A 19365-nucleotide genomic window follows, 5' to 3' on the forward strand; every position below is an offset into this window, starting at 1 on the left:
CTTTTTAAAAAAATTATTTTACTTTAGAGAGAGAGAGAATGCATGTGAACATGTGCACGAGTGGAGGAAGGGGCAGAGGGAGGGAATCTTCAAGCAGACCCCTTGCTGAGGGTAGAGCCCTTTGTGGAGCTTGATCCAATGACCCATGAGATCATGACCTGAGCCAAAACCAATAGTTGGATACTCAACTGACTGAGCCACCCAGATGACCCTAAGTCTATCAGACTTTTAAATGCATATTTGTTTATTGCATGTCTTCTTCACTAGGATGAGAATTCTGCATTCTAGAATAAGTAATGAGATGTCTTGTTTGGCTCTGTATTTCCAGTGTTTAGAAGAGTGCCTGGTATATGGTAGGTGCTCAATTACCATTTGTTCAATGAACAAATAAGTATCAATCTGCGTATATATGTTTTCGTTCATAATTCTGAATTTTAAGTAGGTTCACTATTCTATTCCTTCACATATGAGATCCTCAAAGGCAAGTACTAAATATGGCATGTAAAAAGTATTTAAGAAATATTTATTGAATTAATTATTTTCAGATTATATATGTAATGTACTTAGCATGATATCTGAAAGTAATCCTCATAGATTTTAATAAAATGTAATATCTTCTCTTTGGAATATGATGCTAAAGAAAAAATCCTTCAAGAACCAGGATTTTGGGAGATGGAAACATGGAATGCCTTTCTAATAGTCTATATGGAGGCCACCACTACCCTTTAACTGAGAGTCAGAGCTGGCTGAATGAGGCTGGGATTTTGTTGATTTTGTTCAGTACTCTAACTAACATTAGAGTAGGGCCTAGTACACAGCAGTTACATAGTTAATAGTTTGAGTGAATAGAGAATATATAAACATCTGTGTCATCAAGGGTGTTAGCTATTTTTAAATAACAGTGTTAGTGCTAGGAAAAGTTGTGGATGAGAAAAAGCATTTATACTCTTTACCTGTAAACTGTTGAATTAGAGATGGTGATATTCACTGTAGGAAGTAAAGTTTGTGAGTTGAAGCATAAAAAAGGCAGCCATGTAACTTACTTCCTGCTATGATCCAAATGACACATTGAAAAGCAGGCATTTCTAGTGACAGTTATACACTTTACACCCAGAAATGATTATATGCTTGTCCCAACAACATATGACAACACCCCAAAGATACTTATTGTCTGGCATTATGATATAGTGAGCTCTGTCACCAGACTAGCTTTGCTCAAATCCCATCTCCCTTATTTACTAGCTGTGAGACTTTGGGCCATTCAGTTACTCTTTTGAATTTTCAGTACTTTTATTTAAAAAAGGAAAATAATAGTAATTATCCCTTTTTTTTTTGCTCTTGAGCTGTTGTGAGTTAATACATGTAAATAGCTATGATGTCCCAGACTTTGGGGTAAGTGGAATAGCTGTGGAAAACAAAACAAGGGGCGCCTGGGTGGCTCAGTCGGCTAAATGTCTGACTCGATTTCGGCTCGGGTCATGATCTCAGGGTCTTGAGATCAAGCCCCAGGTCAGGCTCAGTGTTGGGAGTGGAGCCTGTTTAAGATTCTCTCTCTTCCTCTCTCTTTGCCCCTCCCCCACTCTCTCTCTAAAATAGCAAACAAAAAGAATATATATATATATATGGCTAGAATTTTTACCAGCTGTGCTGAAAGTCACATCTAAACCTTTTGCGTTCAGTCACCTCTAAATCTTAAGTGTACTTGTCATATAACTTGATAGCATAAAGTATGGGCTATGGAGACTGACTGGGTTCAAACCCAAGCTCCTCTGCTTGCTTACTAGTCCCATGAATATGATCTGGGGAAAGTTATGGAGCTCCCTGTGATTCACTTTCGTTATTTTTAATAGTATTTGCTGCATAGAATTATTGTGAAGTTTAAATATAATAGAAATGTGAATTCCCAGACATAAAATATATGTCCGTACACATTGTATCCGAGTAGTGGTGTTAAATGGATTTAAGTATAAACCTTAGTTTACATGAAACTGAAATGTTAGTGATTTGTGAATTACTCCCAATGAGATGTTATTTTTTAGCAACATGAAAGTTCTCAAGGAGAACAGAAATTCTAATCATACATTTTCTCGTCTTCCCCCATGTTGAAATGAAACATGATGATTTCAGCTTTTTCAAAACATTGAGGACAATTTGAAGACTCTTAGGATATATTAATTTTAAGAGTATTAGTTGTACTTTATAATGTTTCTCTGTGGAGATTTCAGATGCATAGCTCTGGAGCTGTCAACACTGGCTGAGTTGAGTACCAGTTCCAAAAGATTTTTCTAAACAACTCTCTTTTGGCCTCGTTATGTTATATTCCACATAGATATATTGCAACCTAATGCACTACCTAACACTTTTTATGATGAAACACCTCAAACTAGAAAAAAAAGAAAAAGAGTCATGCACTGGAAATCTGTTATCTGATGTAAATGACAGGGTGAATGGGATTTTTGCTTAAAGCAGGTAATTGGAAGCTTCTACAGATAAAGCTGCCAAAATATCAAAGTTCATTGCATACTGTGCAATTTGGGTTTGAAATAACTCAAGACATCACATAGGGAATAAAATTCATATCTAACAGCATGAAATTGTGTCATTAAAGCAGAGTAATCCCTTTTGAGGTAGTTTTATTATATATATTATGAATATTAATCTGTCCTGATTTAAATTATGTCGATACCGACATAAACAGTCTTCAGATAGAATGAGAGGTGTGTTATTTTTCTTTCTTCAGTGGTTTCCCCTTCACATTTTTTATTCTGTTCACTTCCTAGTGGCTTCATGGATAGTATGAATGTAATAACTTTAATAAGTTTCTCATAAATGATTTTTCCAAGAGGCCAATTGATTTGCTATTATACTAAGGTTGCAGTAATGTGTTCATGTAATTGCTTCAGTCCAAATTGTTAACAGGCATTTAGATAAATATTTCATTATGTTTCAGTAAATATACTCAAATGAACATGTATTCATTAAGCTATGTAATTCCAAATTGGCAACAATCCATAAAGATAGGAATATTGTCCTTAAAATGATCAGCTTGAAAATTGAGACTAATGCTAAGAAAATCTTACCTTGCGACATAACTTTCCTGGAACTTTCCCATTTTTCTGCAGATTGAGTTGAATAACAGATTTATCTTTCTGAAATATTTTGTGGCTCCCCAAAGAAAAATCACTAAAGGAGAAAAAAAATGAATACAGTCATTTCCTCCCATAAAACCCCCAAGTGTATGTTTTCCTCTCTCAGTTTCTTTTCTTTTCTTTTGGAACTTAGTCTGGTAAAAGTTTTATATAAAGCCTTAGTTTTATACATTTATTTAAAAATATATCCTCATATTCATTTTTAAATGACAATTTAAAATATTAGTTATTAAGCTATTACAATTATTTTTAAAGTATACCAAGTTAGAAAATGATTAGATACCTTTAGAATGGACATAAATTATAATAAAGAATATTTTACATATTCAGAGTTAGTTTTATCTGGCCATCTCAAAGCTGAGGACAACATGCTTCTGGGAGGTCTAACTGGTGCCACAAAGTATATGTTGAGACCATGTGGAGCAGTGAGGTAGAAATGTCATAGGCTTTAGAGACAGATATACTAGCTCCATGATAAGCAGGCCATTTAAACTATCTGAAACTCAATATATATTTTTAGAATTGATATTATTAATATCTACATCAAAGGGTTGATGAGCGAATTAAACAGAAAAAATATCCCTACATATTTCAGAAATTTCTAATGGCATAATTTTTCTTTCTTTCTTCCTCCATCCCTCCCTCCTTTCTTTCTTTCCTTTCCTTTCCTTCCTTCTTCCTTCCTTCCTTCCTTCCTTCCTTCTCTCCCTCTGTAAGACTCTTTAAAAAGGATGAATTTGTTAATGTACTTTGTTTAAGGATCTTAGTTAAATATATGAAGGGTTTCAGAAGAGAAAAAAACCTTATATGTTAAAACATCTGAGACCCTTAAGGTGATATATTCATTTATCTGGAAAATTCACCTAATATTTTGGACCACTTATTTTCAACAATGGCAGAAAAATAAAGCATTACTCTGTGATAGCTACTAAATTTTCTGTAAATGTTCTTATTTTGACAATTGCTATTTTTTTTAAGAAAACTCAACACCTATCCCCTTGTCAAAATGGTGAATGTTAGTATTCACAACATGTGTTCTACATCCTCTGTCCCTTCCTCCTATTCGATTCCTGTCTCAGTGCTCTCCACGAGCTCTGGATTGCTCCTTGAGTTCTTTCTGTTGCTCGGCTAAACATAAAGCATGGCACGTGTATTCCTTGAGCTCCTGTTTTCCTCATCACCCAAGTTCTGCTCCAAAGGCATTCTCCATATTCTCACATGGATTCAGGTTCCTCTCCTTTCACACCCAACCCTAAATCCTCTTTCCATGCTTAGAGTCCCGTTTTCCTATTCCTATTCGGGGAACCAGCTTAAGAGTAGTGGCCCACCTTGCTATCAAAATTTCCTTTCCTCAGTGTGTTGAAGTCTGGACAATGGACCCCAGTCTAGTGACTTCAGTCTTGGATATCATTACTACTTTCTTGAACTAACTTTTTACTTCACCCACCTGTATGTATGCCCCTTACTAGGGCTTCCAGATAAAATAGAAGATGGCCGATAAATATGAATTTCAGATAATAGTGAATAATTTTTTTTAGTATGGGTATGTGTCATGTAATATTTTATATGTAATTTAAAAATTTGGGGTTTTTATGAAATTCAAATTTAACTGGAGAGCCTATATATTTTCATTTACTAAATCTGCCAATTCTACCCCTTTCTAAAAGTAGGATCTAATTCTTCCCTTATCTTTGCCCCACTGTCTGTATGGATGTGTGTGTGTATGTGTGTATGGCAAGATCTGAGTAATTATCAGATTTTGGGTAATTATCAGATTTTGCAAGTCTCTTTTTTCCCCTATAACTCATCTCTCCATTTTTTTAAACTTACTTTATAGGAATGTAGTCTCATGGAAAACATTTGAATTGTAGTAAACTGTAAAAAATAAAACAGGTAAGAAAAATTCTCCTCTTTCTCTTTTCCAGAATAACAGTTTCTTGGAGTTTATGGCACTTCTTTCGTAAGTCAAAATAAGTAGCCAATTACATATATATTTCTGTTAAAAATGAAATCATTTTATTTTAGCTATATCTCTAGCCTACAGCTAAGTGTTTTTTAACTCATTTTCTGAGACTGCTTTATAATCAGAAAATTTAAACTATCTCACTCATAGCAATGCCTTTTGCTATGTTATAGTTGGTTTATATTAACTATGATTTTTTAATTATTTTCCTTCATTTGTTGAGATTGAGTCTTCTTTGAGTCTCTTCTTTATCTTTAGAGGCTTGGGAGACATAAATGTATTTTTAACATCCAGTGGTTACCTAATTTTTAAATAACATGTATCTTAAGTCTTTTCCATTGTAACCTCAATTTAATCCCAGTGTTTATCACACTCTCAAGCCTTAGAGCCAAAATATGACTTCAGTTCATTTCTCTCTCATTGCCCTCCAATCGCCCAATTAGAGGCCATTTTCAATTGTAGTTCCATATTCTCTTATCACTAAACTGATGAGATCGAGAAAAGTGTAAATAAAACAAAGTTAGAGATGGGAATTATGAAAAAGACATCTTAGAACATTTCATTTTTTAACTAAGAATATCTAAATAGACTCTCAATCGCCAAAGTTTTAATATCAGAGTAAAGAAATCCTTTGATATAGGATGCAGGGTCTGTTGATTACAATTTTATGACTTCTTTCTGGCATAAACCAAACCTATAAGTAATTATTTCTAACTTCTGGTTCCACCTTCTTTATAAGAGCATGTAGTTGGACTTGAAGAACAACCTGAATAAGGAATTGGTTTAGATTTTTAATTATTGCTCTAATCTTTTATTTTTATTTTTTTATTATTATGTTAATCACCATACATTACATCATTAGTTTTTGATGTAGTGTTCCATGATTCATTGTTTGTGTATAACACCCAGTGCTCCATGCAGAACGTGCCCTCTTTAATACCCATCACCAGGCTAACTCATTCCCCCACCCCCCTCCCCTCTAGAACCCTCAGTTTGTTTCTCAGAGTCCATGGTCTCTCATGGTTCGTCTCCCCCTCCGATTTCCCCCCCTTCATTCTTCCCCTCCTGCTGTCTTCTTTTGCTTCTTCCTTTTTTTTTTTTTTTTTTGTTTGACATATAATATATTATTTGTTTCAGAGGTACAGGTCTGTGATTCAACAGTCTTACACAGTTCACAGCGCTCACCATAGCACATACCCTCCCCAAGCCACCCCATCCCTCTCACACCCCACCACTCCAGTAACCCTCAGTTTGTTTCCTGAGATTAAGAATTCCTCGTGGATGGAACTGGAGGGCATTATGCTGAGCGAAATAAGTCAATCAGAGAAAGACATGTATCATATGACCTCACTGATATGAGGAATTGCTCTAATCTTTTAAACTTGTTTCTTCCACATTTAATTTAGCAGTAATAGTTTTTAATGATTCCTATTTATCAATTATCTATAAAGAATTCAACTTAATTTTTTTCATAGCAACACTTTCTTTTTTGTTCTTTACACTTATGTCTTTATATACAATCTATCTGGAATGCATTTGTTGAGTAAAGAGTGATATGTAGCTCCAATTTTAGACATTTTTCCGACATAATGGCAATTTTCTGGAACATCTTTAATGAGGACATTTTTTCATCTCTGACCTATTGCATTTATCACATGACCAGTTTTCATAAATATCTGATCTGTTTCTGGACTCTGTATATCCCATTAATCTACGCATTATTCCTGTGCCAATACCAAATTGTTTCAATTATTTAATTTTCTAGCATATTTTGAAGTGTGGAAATGAAAGTCACTATTTAAAAAATTATATTATCTATTTTTGCACAGTTTCGCTTCCAGAACAATTTTAGAATTAGTGTGCCAGTGCTAAGGAGAAAATGCTAATATAGTGTTGACTTATATTTAATTTATGGGATTATGTAAGAAGAATTGGTATTTTTATAATATTGAATCTTCTTTTCAAGGATAAGTATATTTTTACATGCACTCTAATTCTCTTTTATACCCTTGAGTAAAGTGTTCATTTTCTTTCAGGTCATCATTACACATATTATGCTTTTTGCAAGATATTTTAAAGATTCTGTTCTATTTAAGTCAAAGTTTTTTTTCATGATATTTATTAATTGGTTTTACGTGTTGACTTAGCTTGTGGAATCTTGTTGTAATACTTAATGGTTTTTCAGTTGATTATTTTGGATTTTTCAAGAAAATTATATTCTTTTAAAATAATTAGAATTTTATCTATTGTTTCCCAACATTTTTGCTTCCTGTTGTCTGGAACACTCTTGGATAGTAGTAATGATAGTAGATGCCCTTTTCATTTTCTTGCTTTTATAGGAAGTGCCTCAAATGATTAATAGTCAGATATGATATTTGCTGTGTATTCCTGCTGTATATTTTTTGTGTTCTATTTTGTTAATGATTTTTAAAAAATTATAAATAAGTTTCAAATTTTATCAGATAGGTTTTCTGTATCTGGTGCATCATATTGAGAAGATCATTTTTTTTCTTGAATGTGTTAATATACTAATTACATTGATAGATTTTCCCTAATGTATAACTATTTTTACATTTTTGCGTAGATTTGTCCCACTAGCAGATTTAGTTAGCAGATTTTTAAGGTTCCTTGCATATGTCAAAATTTAGATAGGCCTATAATTTTAACATTTTATTACCTTTATTTGTTTTAGGCATCACAATTAGGCCAGCCTTGTAAACTGCATATATGTTTTCTCTGTCCTGGAACAGTTTATATAATTGGACAATCCCTAGTCCCTGAAGGTTTGGTGCAATTTGCCGAAAACTAAATTTTCACTCCACACTGCTCATTGTTTTCCTGCTTTTATACTTTTCTCCTTGAGCTAATTTTGAAAGTGCATCATTCCTTAGGAAATTGTTTTGTTTTTTATAAAGCTGTCAAATGAATGTCCCAAGTTCCTCCTATTTTGGATATCTTTTGACATTTTACCTAGGAGTTCCACAATCCCCTTGCAATTGTTTCGTCCTTCCCATGCTGTCACTCTTCTTGTTTTACCAGGAGGTTTTTTAGTAATAAATTTTCCTATTGTTTCATGAGAATTTTGGTGGGCTGTTGGGTAGATTTGCATTTTACTATATTAATCCAGTCCTGAAGATAACTAATTATTCTAATTATGGGGTATCATGTATGATTTTGCATGAAGAAAGATCTCAAAACTGGAAAGGAAGAACAGTCCTGGCCCAAATCTCTCATTTTGCAAATAAGGACACTGGGTTTGACAAAATAAGACCAGATATTAGAACATAAATATTTGGAGTAAAAATAGCACACTTAAAATTTATTTATAGATTTAGGCATTCCTGGTATAATATGATACACATGTTTCTTTTTTTCTTTTTTCCCACATGTTTCTTTCTTTTTTTTTTTTTAATAATGCATTTGACTTTATTTTCATAGCACAGTGATTATGTGATGACTTTGGGTAGTGTTGACATCAGTCTAAGTAGTTAAAAAAACTGAAAATAAATTAATTTTTTCTGCTAATTATTTAGAATGCTTGACAGCTCTGATCAAATATTTTATGTCAGCCTTTTTGAAGATGAAGAGCTTAGCAAGATTTCTTTTTTTTTAACTTTTACTTTAAATTTTTATTGTTATGTTAATCACCATACATTACATCATTAGTTTTTGATGTAGTGTTCCATGATTCATTGTTTGTGCATAACACCCAGTGCTCCACGCAGAATGTGCCCTCTTTAATACCCATCACCGGGCTAACCCATCCCCCCACCCCCCTCCCCTCTCGAACCCTCAGTTTGTTTTTCAGAGTCCATCGTCTCTCATGGTTCGTCTCCCCCTCCGATTTACTCCCCTTCATTCTTCCCCTCCTGCTATATTTTTATATAAGGGGGCAGTGAGGTGTTTTGCAAATTGTGGGCTAAAAATAACAGGTTTCTTGGGAAAATAGAGTTGGAAGACACCACTCAAATCAATACAAGTCTCTAACCAGAACACACATGGACACACATATACAAATCTTAATAAAAATATCAGCACAGTTTTAAAGCAACTTCTTGCTAGATGTGTCTACAAAGGCAAGGAAAACAAAAGCAAAAATGAACTATTGGGGCTTCATCAAGATGAAAAGCAAAGGAAACCCATACAAAACCAAAAGACCAACAGAATGGGAGAAGATATTTGCAAATGTTTTATCAGATAAAGGGCTAGTAACTAAGATCTATAAGAACTTAATCAAACTCAAACCCAAAAAATAAATAATCCAGTCAAGAAATGGGCAGAAGACATGAACAGAAATTTCTGCAAAGAAAACATACAAATGGCCAAAAGACACATGAAAAAATGCTCAACATCATGCAGCATCAGGGAAATACAAACCAAAACCACAATGAGATACTACTTCACACTGGTCAGAATGGCTAAAATTAACAAGTCAGGGAAAGACAGATGTTGGCAAGGTATGGAGAAAGGGGAACCCTCTTACACTGTTGGTGGGAATGCAAGCTGGTGCAGCCACTCTGGAAAACAGCATGGAGGTTCTCAAAAAGTTGAAAATAGAGCTACCCTATGACCCAGCGATTGCACTACTAGGTGTTTACCCCAAAGATACAAATGTAGGGATCCGAAGGGGCTCCTGCACCCCAGTGTTTATAGCAGCCATGTCCACAATAGCCAAACTATGGAAAGAGCCCAGATGTCCATTGACATATGAATGGGTAAGGAAGATGTGGTATAGATATATAAAATGGAATATTACTCAGCCATCAAAAATGAATCTTACCATTTGCAACGAACGTGGATGGAACTAGAGGGTATTATGCTAAGAGAAATAAGTCAATCAGAGAAAGACAATTATCATATGATTTCACTCATGCAGATTTTAAGAAACAAAACAGAGGATCATAGGGGAAGGGAGGGAAAAATAAAATAAGACAAAATCAGAGAGAGAGACAAACCATAAGAGACTCTTCACTATAGGAAGCAAACGAAGGATGATGGAGGGGAGGTGGGTGGCAGGGATGGGGTGACTGGGTGATGGACATTAAGGGGGGGCATGTGATGTAATAAGCATTAGGTGTTATATGCAACTGATGAATCACAGAACTCTACCTCTGAAACTAATAATACACTATATGTTAATTAATTGAATTTAAATACAATAAAATTTTAAAAAGATGCATCTAATTTCAAAAAATATAAAGAAATATCATAGCAAATAAAAGAGTTGGCTTTTAAAAAGCCAACTAATTTGGTTGGAAGAGGATATAAGAAACCTTTGATGCTTCTAAATACAGAGGCAAGAGCAAAATGCACAAAAATTGTGGAATTCTGCAGTAAGCATTTTCAAGACAGAGCCTGAGGCTGAGTTGAGAAAAAAAAAATTCACTTTTGGTGAATGGCCACTGGTCACTGTGTACAATACTGTCCACTCTCAGCAGCTTCCTGTGTACTTTACTTTTAGCCACTGTTTTTAGTGGAACAAAACATTAATATGCCAGAATGTTTTACATGTATTAAGGTGACGTCTATGGGTAAGCTAATTTATGTTACAGAACATGTTATATTGAGATTTTACTTAGTACCTCATTTTTTCAGATATCATATTTAAAATACTAACAGTCCTTTTTATGTGTGTTAGCAATAACAAAAACTATTATTGTGATAGAATTGTCACTTAAGATTAAGTCTCTGATGTTATAGAGTCTCCAATAACCATATGCTTTCTAAGAGCTATAAACTACTATTCACCACTTTGCCATCACTCTACTTGATAAGACCACCATTTTGGTCAATTTGTTTATGATGATCTAGGGCTATACTATCCAATATAGTAACCACTAGACACATATGGCTGTTGAACACTTAAAATGTCACTTGTCTGAATTAAGATGCGCTCTAAGCATAAAATACATACTGAATTTTGAAGATTTAGCACAGAAAAGGAATGTAAAACATCTCAATATTTTTAAAATTTTGATTACATGTTGAAATGATACCACTTTGGTTAAATAAAATATTTGAGTTAAATAAATAAAATGTTGTATTAAAATTTATTTCTACCAGTTTCTTTTTATATGTTTTTAAAGTGGCTAGTAGAAAACTTAAAATAATTATGTGGCCCATATTACATTTCCATTGGACAGAGCTCATCTAGAGGAAAGAGAAGAAAGAAAAAGAAAACAAAGCATTAAAGAATAGAAAGAAGGTTGGTATATAGAATTTAATGAGTGAATGGAATAAGGAAAAATCAGTTAGTGTTAGATGACTCTAGGTATCAGAAAAGATAGGAAAAAAGCCTACCATAGCAAGAGAAAGAGAAACAAACATTGCTGCTAAATTGGGTAATAATGGAGAACAGGATTTGAGCACTAAGAGAAAAGGCCACATTAGGTATTGCTATGTTTATAATGTGAATATTGGAATTATCTACTTCAGATTATACACATTAGATGTTTTTCTCAATCTGGTAACATTTCAAATATAGGTTCTTAGTAGTTTTATTTGATAATCATGTAAGAAAATAGGCTGTTAAATGAACTGAATCTTTATGATACAAGGAAAAGTTTAGGTTTTTTCCTCATATATACTAGTAAATCAAAATTCTGCACATCCATTTATTTATTCCCTCAACAAATCTTTGATTCCAGCTGTGTGTTGTTAGCTACTATCTTAGGAACTGTTATGGGTATACCTGCCATTTAAGATTTAAACACCAAAAGCTGAATCCTTGCACATAATTACTTTTATTTCCTATTCATAAGTAGCTCATGTTATTTTAAAGTATTTCTATAGCAGTATGTTTATATAAAGAGAGATTAATGACTTTACCTAACACCAAAAAATGAATACTTCAAATTTATCTTATGGGCAAAAAGACATCCTGAGTAATGTTGGACCTACAAATATTGATTCCCATCAGGATAGGCACTCCTTGTAAACTCACATTTACAAACATTCTTTTATTGGAATAAATACATATCCTTTTTTATAGGACCACCTAGTTAGGTTTAAATATTCTTCATTCTTATATGTAAGAAGTAGTCACAGAGATGCATTGTGAAATATTATAGTCATATATAGGAAAAAATATAAGTCCATTTGATTTTATAAATATTGAGAGCCAGAATTGCTGAGAGCTATTAAAGATATTTCTTTAAGGAAATTCAACAATTAATCTTCCTTTTAATACTTAGGTTGACTAAGAGATGTAAGGTAAATATAACAAAATATTAAAATAATAATACTGTAGCACTCCAGAGAATATTTTTCAAATACTTATGTGTATTCTGTGCAGACATACATTCCTTTTGTATTTGCCACTTAAAAATGTTGATGATTTTACATCTATCATAATCCTTAATTCTAGTAAATTTTGTAAACAACGAAAACACCATGGATTTATGCTTAAAGTGTTATTTGTTGCTACTCAACATAAATAAAGATCAGTGTACATTGTTTTCCTCAATCAGTGCTCCTCAATTTTATTGTTATTTTGCTTTCAGGGAAACCATGAATAGGACAAGTTAAACTTCATGATTTAGAGAGACTATTCTAAAACTAGGGCTCACAGCCACAGGGTGTTTAGTAGATGAGGGTCATGGTTTTGAATAGGGACCCGCTATGGGACATAAATTGATCCCAGCAGCTACAATTCAAGACGGAACTGCACCTAAGAGATCTAAACCTTTCTTTTCGGTTGCCCCGTTTTTTTCTTAAGAATTCCCTCCAGCATTCTTAATCTCAGGAAACAAACAGCGTTGCTGGGGTGGTGGGGTGGGAGGGATGGGGTGGCTGGGTGATGGACATTGGAGAGGGTATGTGCTATGGTGAGCGCTGTGAAGTGTGGAAGACTGATGAATCACAGACCTGTACCTCTGAAACAAGTAATACATTATTATATATAAAAGAAGATAGTAGGAAGGGAAAAATGAAGGGGGGAAATCGGAGAGGGAGATGAACCATGAGAGACTATGGACTCAGAAACAAACTGAGAGGGGGGTGGGGGGGATGGGTTAGCCTGGTGATGGGTATTAAAGAGGGCGCATATTGAATGGAGCACTGGGTTTTATATGCAAACAATGAACACTACATCAGAAAAATGAGTAAGTAAATAAATAAATAAAATCTTAAAAAAAAAAAAAAGAATTCCCTCCAGCTTGTAAAAAGGCAACTATCCCTCATGCCTCTTCACTTGAATATGGTTGTATTTCTTTACATATATAGTACACATACTTTCTTAAATTCAATTTTTTTAATGTAGAGGAAATGTTTTAACAACTTTCAAGTTTACAATGCCCTCTTTTAAGCTGTGCATTCACAAAAGACAAATAATAGCACAACAATTTAAATAAATAAGATAGAAAGTAAATAAGGAGGAAACATATTGGTGAATGTGGAATTTTGTGTCCTTTGCAAAAATGTATACTAAACTCCAGGGAGTTATTTTGGAGATATGGTGTGCAAAATTTGTAATACAGTCACCAACTCAAGAAAATAAAAAATACAGATCTTATCCCATTTCAAAGGTTTCATTATTTTTCCCACAAACTTCCAGAGGAGAAACATTCTTTAGACTTTACTAATACAAAACATTCAAGAACTAAACTTAAAATAACTCACTTAGGCCTCATTAAGATGATACTGGCTAATTTGAAATACTATGCAATTCACATATTCTCCAGCTAATTCCTTTACCTTATTTAAGAAAAATAGAACTTCAGTTGATTCAAAATTTGTGGAAGGTGGGAGTGGGATTTCTATTTCTTAGTTTTTAGAAATAAATGTTTTTGAGTAACAAAAATAGCTTGATAGCTGCCTATTGATTATTATAGTTTTGGTATAATGAAATTAAATTATATACCTTTGTTTAGTTCTGATTTTCTTTGTCTCCTTGAAAAAAATCATGCAACAGGTTTTTATTTTTATAAAAACTTGATAAAACTTTTATAATATCTTTTATAAAAACTTGATAAAAAGAATCAAGTCTGTTGGTTTATGATGCGTGTATAAGCATTACAAAGCTTTTTAGAAAACTTGGTTCTGAAATATGCTATAATTCTTACCTGTAGCTTTTAATAACAAACAACCTTTATTTAGCACAAGCTCTTTCTTTGGGGAATTGCTTTCAAATGAAGTTATATAGAGAGTATTCACATATTAGAACATTTGTTCTAGTATAGAACTATTGGTTAAAACCAAATGCAAGTTTATACAGTATATTATTATTATCATTATTTTAGCTATCTCTTTATTAAAGATAGGAGCCAAAATTAATTTTTAAATGTTAGGAAAAGTACTCTGAAAGAGATCTAATAACTGAATTGAAGTAACTCAAGATACTCTTAATGAATGATTTATTAACAGAACACAACTTTTATTATTATATGTGAGAGCTCTGAAAGTTATGACATGTTTTTTTCTAATTCTCTGACATGATTTTGTGATTTATAAGAGGAAGAGCAAAGTTATGTAAAAGAGAAAAATACCTTAAGCTATTTGTTTGACCAAATTAAGTCTAAAAAGCTAAAAAGAGTCAATTATAATATTGGTAATCTTAGGCTGTTCCAAATATGCTGAAAATAATCAATTTGTTCAAGTTTGCTAAATGGAATCCTTAATTTTATTAAGAAGAAAGAGACTCATTTTTTACCCCCAGGGATATATACAACCCAGTTTTTACTGCTGGTGAGTATAATCATTACATATAAAGTTTAAACTTTATATAGCTTCAACTTTATATAACTTGGCCTTTTCCTTACTGGTATTTAATGGTCTGATTACTTTGAATAAAACAATTCCAATTTATAATCAAATGTTTAAAGAACAAATTAATACAAATTGTCATGAGATTAGCTAATTTTTTTAAACAGTAGGTTTTTTAAAGAAGATTATTTTAAAATTCTAATTAGATTTAATTTTCAAAGAGGACTTTTCACTCTAATCAAAGGTTATTCAACATTTTCTCTACTAGGAAAGTTCAGAAGAGAGAAAAGAGACTCCCAAGTAGTTAGCCAGATCAAACTAATCAATGCTGCTGATAAGTAAAGAGGTAGATACTGCCTTTTAAATTTAGATTTAAGAATGTATGTGACAATTTCAAAGTAAGATTTTTAATTACATAGGTTTTGTTTTTCTTTTTTCTTTTTACATTTTTTAGCACTCTGGGTTCTAGCATTCCTTGGCAAAAGTCAATTAAATCATAAAGAACTGTTTTGTTTTGTTTCGTTTTGTTTTGTTTAAATCAAGAATATAACACCTGGTCACAACTGTAAACAAATGGCCCAAGCAGAATTTTCAAGAAAGATTATTCGGTTTCTTCTTATGCAGCACTTGTGATTTGCTACTGACAGTGCAGTCATGATTTATTCAACAAAAAGCTTTTAAGTGCAGTAAATGTTATTGTTTCACACAGTGCCTAAGAAACATTGTTTTTAAGCTGAATTAGAAAGTAAAACACATAGCAAGACTTTTGAGAGAAGAAATTACTTATATCACATAGGTTAGGAGTAAGAAACAGAAAACCCTGCACTCCCAGTAAATGCTGGGCTAGATACTAAGGGGTACAATTGTGAAGTAAAATTATACTTCATATATTACAAATATATTTATGAAGAAAAAGCTCATGTAAGATGGTTACAAGAGTAGGTGAAGATATGAGTCTTGTTACTCCCTAGAAGGAAAGCAGAAGCAGGCACACTTTGGGTTTTATATCTGTACTGCATCTAACAGGGAAGAAAAGAGATAGTAGTGGATAGGTCCTGTCCTCAAGCCTGCCATTGTTTAGCCTGATGGGGGTCTGCCTACTGGATAAGATCATGGGAAAAGGGGAAATGAAATTACCAAGGACATTTCCTACTGTGGTAATTAATTTGGGGTCAACAGACCAGGAACATGATGGAAGATGTTAATATTTTTTGAATGTACAAGATTCCTTTTATCCTTCTATTACTTCTCTATTTAATTTATTCAGATTCTAATTTGCAGTTTTTGTATTCCATACTTCATAATGCTGACCATTTTGTATTAAGCTATCTTGAACCTATGAGAAAATTGATTGTTTCTGACCTAATTCTTTAGTTTTTTCTTTGTTCATAATATATTATTTAAAACCATGTATAAAGAAAGCAGTTTTTGAGGAGAATACTGTAGTTAATGAAACTATTTGATACAATTGAAGCATCTGGTAAAGACATGATATCTAGGCGTAAGAGGTCAGGAACCCTCTCATTTTTGAGAATAGTTACAGAGACATGCTATTAAAGTGAGTTTCTGTATTTATGGAAACATTGAACAGGGAGAGGAAGAGACAGAGCAAGAGCAAGAGCAATGTGGGGGGGGGAGGAGAAAGGGAGAGAGAGAGAGAGAGAGAGAGAGAGAGAGAGAGAAGATGGAATGTTTTAACTTACAGAAAAAATTGGTAATACTAAATTAGAATGAATGTTATAAATGAGTTGCCATAATAATATAGTTGACATATAAAAAAGAGAATTTGTACTTCCTAGAAAAGTTATCTTTCTTAATTTTCCAATAGGTTATGGAATAGAAATAGTATCTTAATTGCTTTGTTTATTAAATTCAGTTTTGTTCAATGTACTGTTTTGGAAAAATGTGTAAATTTTTTTTTCATAGAGTCCAAATTATTAGGTTAGTAATATCCTTGGGCCTCTAAAGACAGGTGAGTTCAATGAAATAACAAAGTATGACTTAAGGAGGAAATATGAATAGAGCATCATAAATACACGATTAACAAAGTTATGAGAAAGCATCTAGACCATTGACATTAATTGTGATGACAAAAAGTCTTAGAATAGTAAGACAAATATACTGACTGGAAGAAACCAAGGAGTTTACATTTTAAGGATTTGCCCTTACCTAGTCTAAAATAGATGAGAAATGGCAAAAGTAGCAACTAAATATAATTTATCTCTATCTTCATAATGCAGAACAGTTTGAAAAGCATAGTTCTGATAACATAAGGAGAATTTAAAATGAAAAAAATTTCTAAATCATCCCTCAAAAATAATAGTGGTTTTTTGTTGGGGCAGGGGAAGAGAGAATACTTCTCTACTTTTAAGTTCACTGTATCTGAACAACCACATAATATTTTAATTTACTTAGACCTACACTTCTCTGGAGCTCAAAGCAATCCATACACCCTGAAAAGATTAGTAGGGGCTTAATAAAATTCTTACATTTGGAATTAAAGATTACTAAAATGTAATCCTATGGCTCATTTGTAAAGTAGAACAATGCATTAAAAATAATTTTTTTTAAAGATAAAGAAATTGAAGTTAAAGGAAGTTAAACTCATTTTGCCAAAGCAACAGTAATAGAGTAGCATTATCAATAGTGGGCAAAATTTGTTTTGATAATATTTATTGCTTAAAGAGTCTCAAAATTCCAAAAAGAAAATTTTAGTCTAATCAGAAATTTAACAAGCTCACCTTTGGTGATTATGATTTACCTTTGTTTTAGTCAAATCATTTCTAAATGTTTTCTGGTTAAAATTGTTAAAAATTTAAATATGTCAGAAAATGAGTGTTCTACAAGTTATGATTTCCTTGTGTTTGACCTAAATGCTGTGTGCGGAATTATAAACCCATGTTTACAACCCAAGTAACTGGTCATTTTCCCCAATGAAACATTATCCCTATTAATTTTTATTTTGAAGTGGCCCTTTATTATGAAGGAGACTTTGTTATGTATTAGAAATATTCAGGCTTCAGAGCCAGATAAACTTGTGCTATCCTGACTTTGCTGCTTCCAAATTTTGTAACCTTATTATTTTGTTATTTTATTATTATAAGTTATTATTTTCTCCTACCCTCAATTTTCCCATCTGTAAAATGGAGATAATGCTTTCTTATATGAGAATGAATGGTACTACTTGTGAAAATTCTAGTCCATTAAAGACTTTTAATAAGGGAAGTAGATTTTGCTGTTATTTTACTGTTATTATTTTCATCTCCATGAGAAATTATTTATTTCCTTAATCTCTTGATAGCAAAAAAGGCAGGTTTATCAGAGTTTTGTAAATTAAAATGAAATAAATAAATATAATTTGTATTGTAGTTCTTTTTCAAGGTGAAATCAACTACTTTAACATTTTAGTGTATAAGACTTCTTTTTGGGGCACCTGGGTGGCTCAGTTGGTTGAGTGTCTGCCCTCTGCGGGGATCATGATCCCGGGGTCCTGAGATAGAGCCCTGCGTTGGGCTCCCTGCTCAGCGGGGAGTCTGCCTCTCCCCGCTCCCCCCCAGGCTTGTGCTCCGGCACGCTCTAACTCCCTCTCAAATAAATAAAATCTTTTTTTAAAAAAAGATTTCTTCTTACTTTCTGAATAGAAATACACTTGTTTTAACAAAAATTAATATATTTAAACATGATTTGAAAAGATACCTTTTCATCCTTAAGAACTATGATGCATGTTTTCATTTTAAGACATATGATGCTATATTTTTAATAATTTATAAATTCTATGTCATTTTATAATAAAATTATGTTCATGACCTATCTTACCTCTATTTCGGAGTACTATTGGAGATTTAGTTTTTTCCCAGTTTTTGTTCTTCTTATTGTTAATACTAGAAATTATGTTATGGTAAATATCCTTTATAACTAAGTCTTTTTGTATTATTATGATTGTTACTTAGAAATATTCAATGAAGCAGAATTGCTGAAACACAGATGATCTATCAGTTTTAGACACGTTTCTACAGACCATTAACATGTTTGACAAAATTCTCTTCAGTAAGTGTTATATCAATATATATTTCTAGCAGCTGTTTATATATTGTCCATTTCCAACTGAATTTCATCATAAGTATTTTAAGAATTTGATGGGCAAAAATGGTATCTCATTGTTTTAATTGGATGTTTGTTATTAAAATATTTAAATAATTTCTTGTCCATTGAATTTCTATTCATGCTACTCACATTCTTAGCCTGTTTTTTCTTGGTAATTATTTTTTAAGAACAAAATTTAAGTGTATTTTACATATTCTAAGGCCATTAACATTTTATCACATGGTACTGATTTTTTTTCCTCAGTATTTATTCTTTAAATACAAGTTTATCATTGACTTTTCTTTGCACTGTCCCCATATTCTTGCTATTAATCCCTCTGTGATCTACAAATATTTGGATTATAATAATGCTAATACTGTCCACATGATTGAGCATTACAGGGCTTTATGAATTTTTAGGCAAGGGATGGGGCAAAGATTATATATAACTTACCTTTGTATTCTCAGT

At 32.6% G+C, this 19365-nt stretch overlaps 1 protein-coding gene across 1 annotated transcript in view; it reads right to left on the minus strand.

The window, feature by feature from the left end:
• The window catches only part of PIK3C2G (phosphatidylinositol-4-phosphate 3-kinase catalytic subunit type 2 gamma), a 382139-nt gene that overhangs the window by 311977 nt on the left and 50797 nt on the right, over positions 1 to 19365 (minus strand). The window contains exon 6 of the mRNA XM_027593856.1: positions 3081 to 3183. Coding sequence (XP_027449657.1) covers positions 3081 to 3183 — 103 coding nt within the window. The remainder of the gene's footprint in view (positions 1 to 3080; positions 3184 to 19365) is intronic.

Source organism: Zalophus californianus, chromosome 9 (assembly GCF_009762305.2).
Source record: "Zalophus californianus isolate mZalCal1 chromosome 9, mZalCal1.pri.v2, whole genome shotgun sequence".
Taxonomy (NCBI): domain Eukaryota; kingdom Metazoa; phylum Chordata; class Mammalia; order Carnivora; family Otariidae; genus Zalophus; species Zalophus californianus.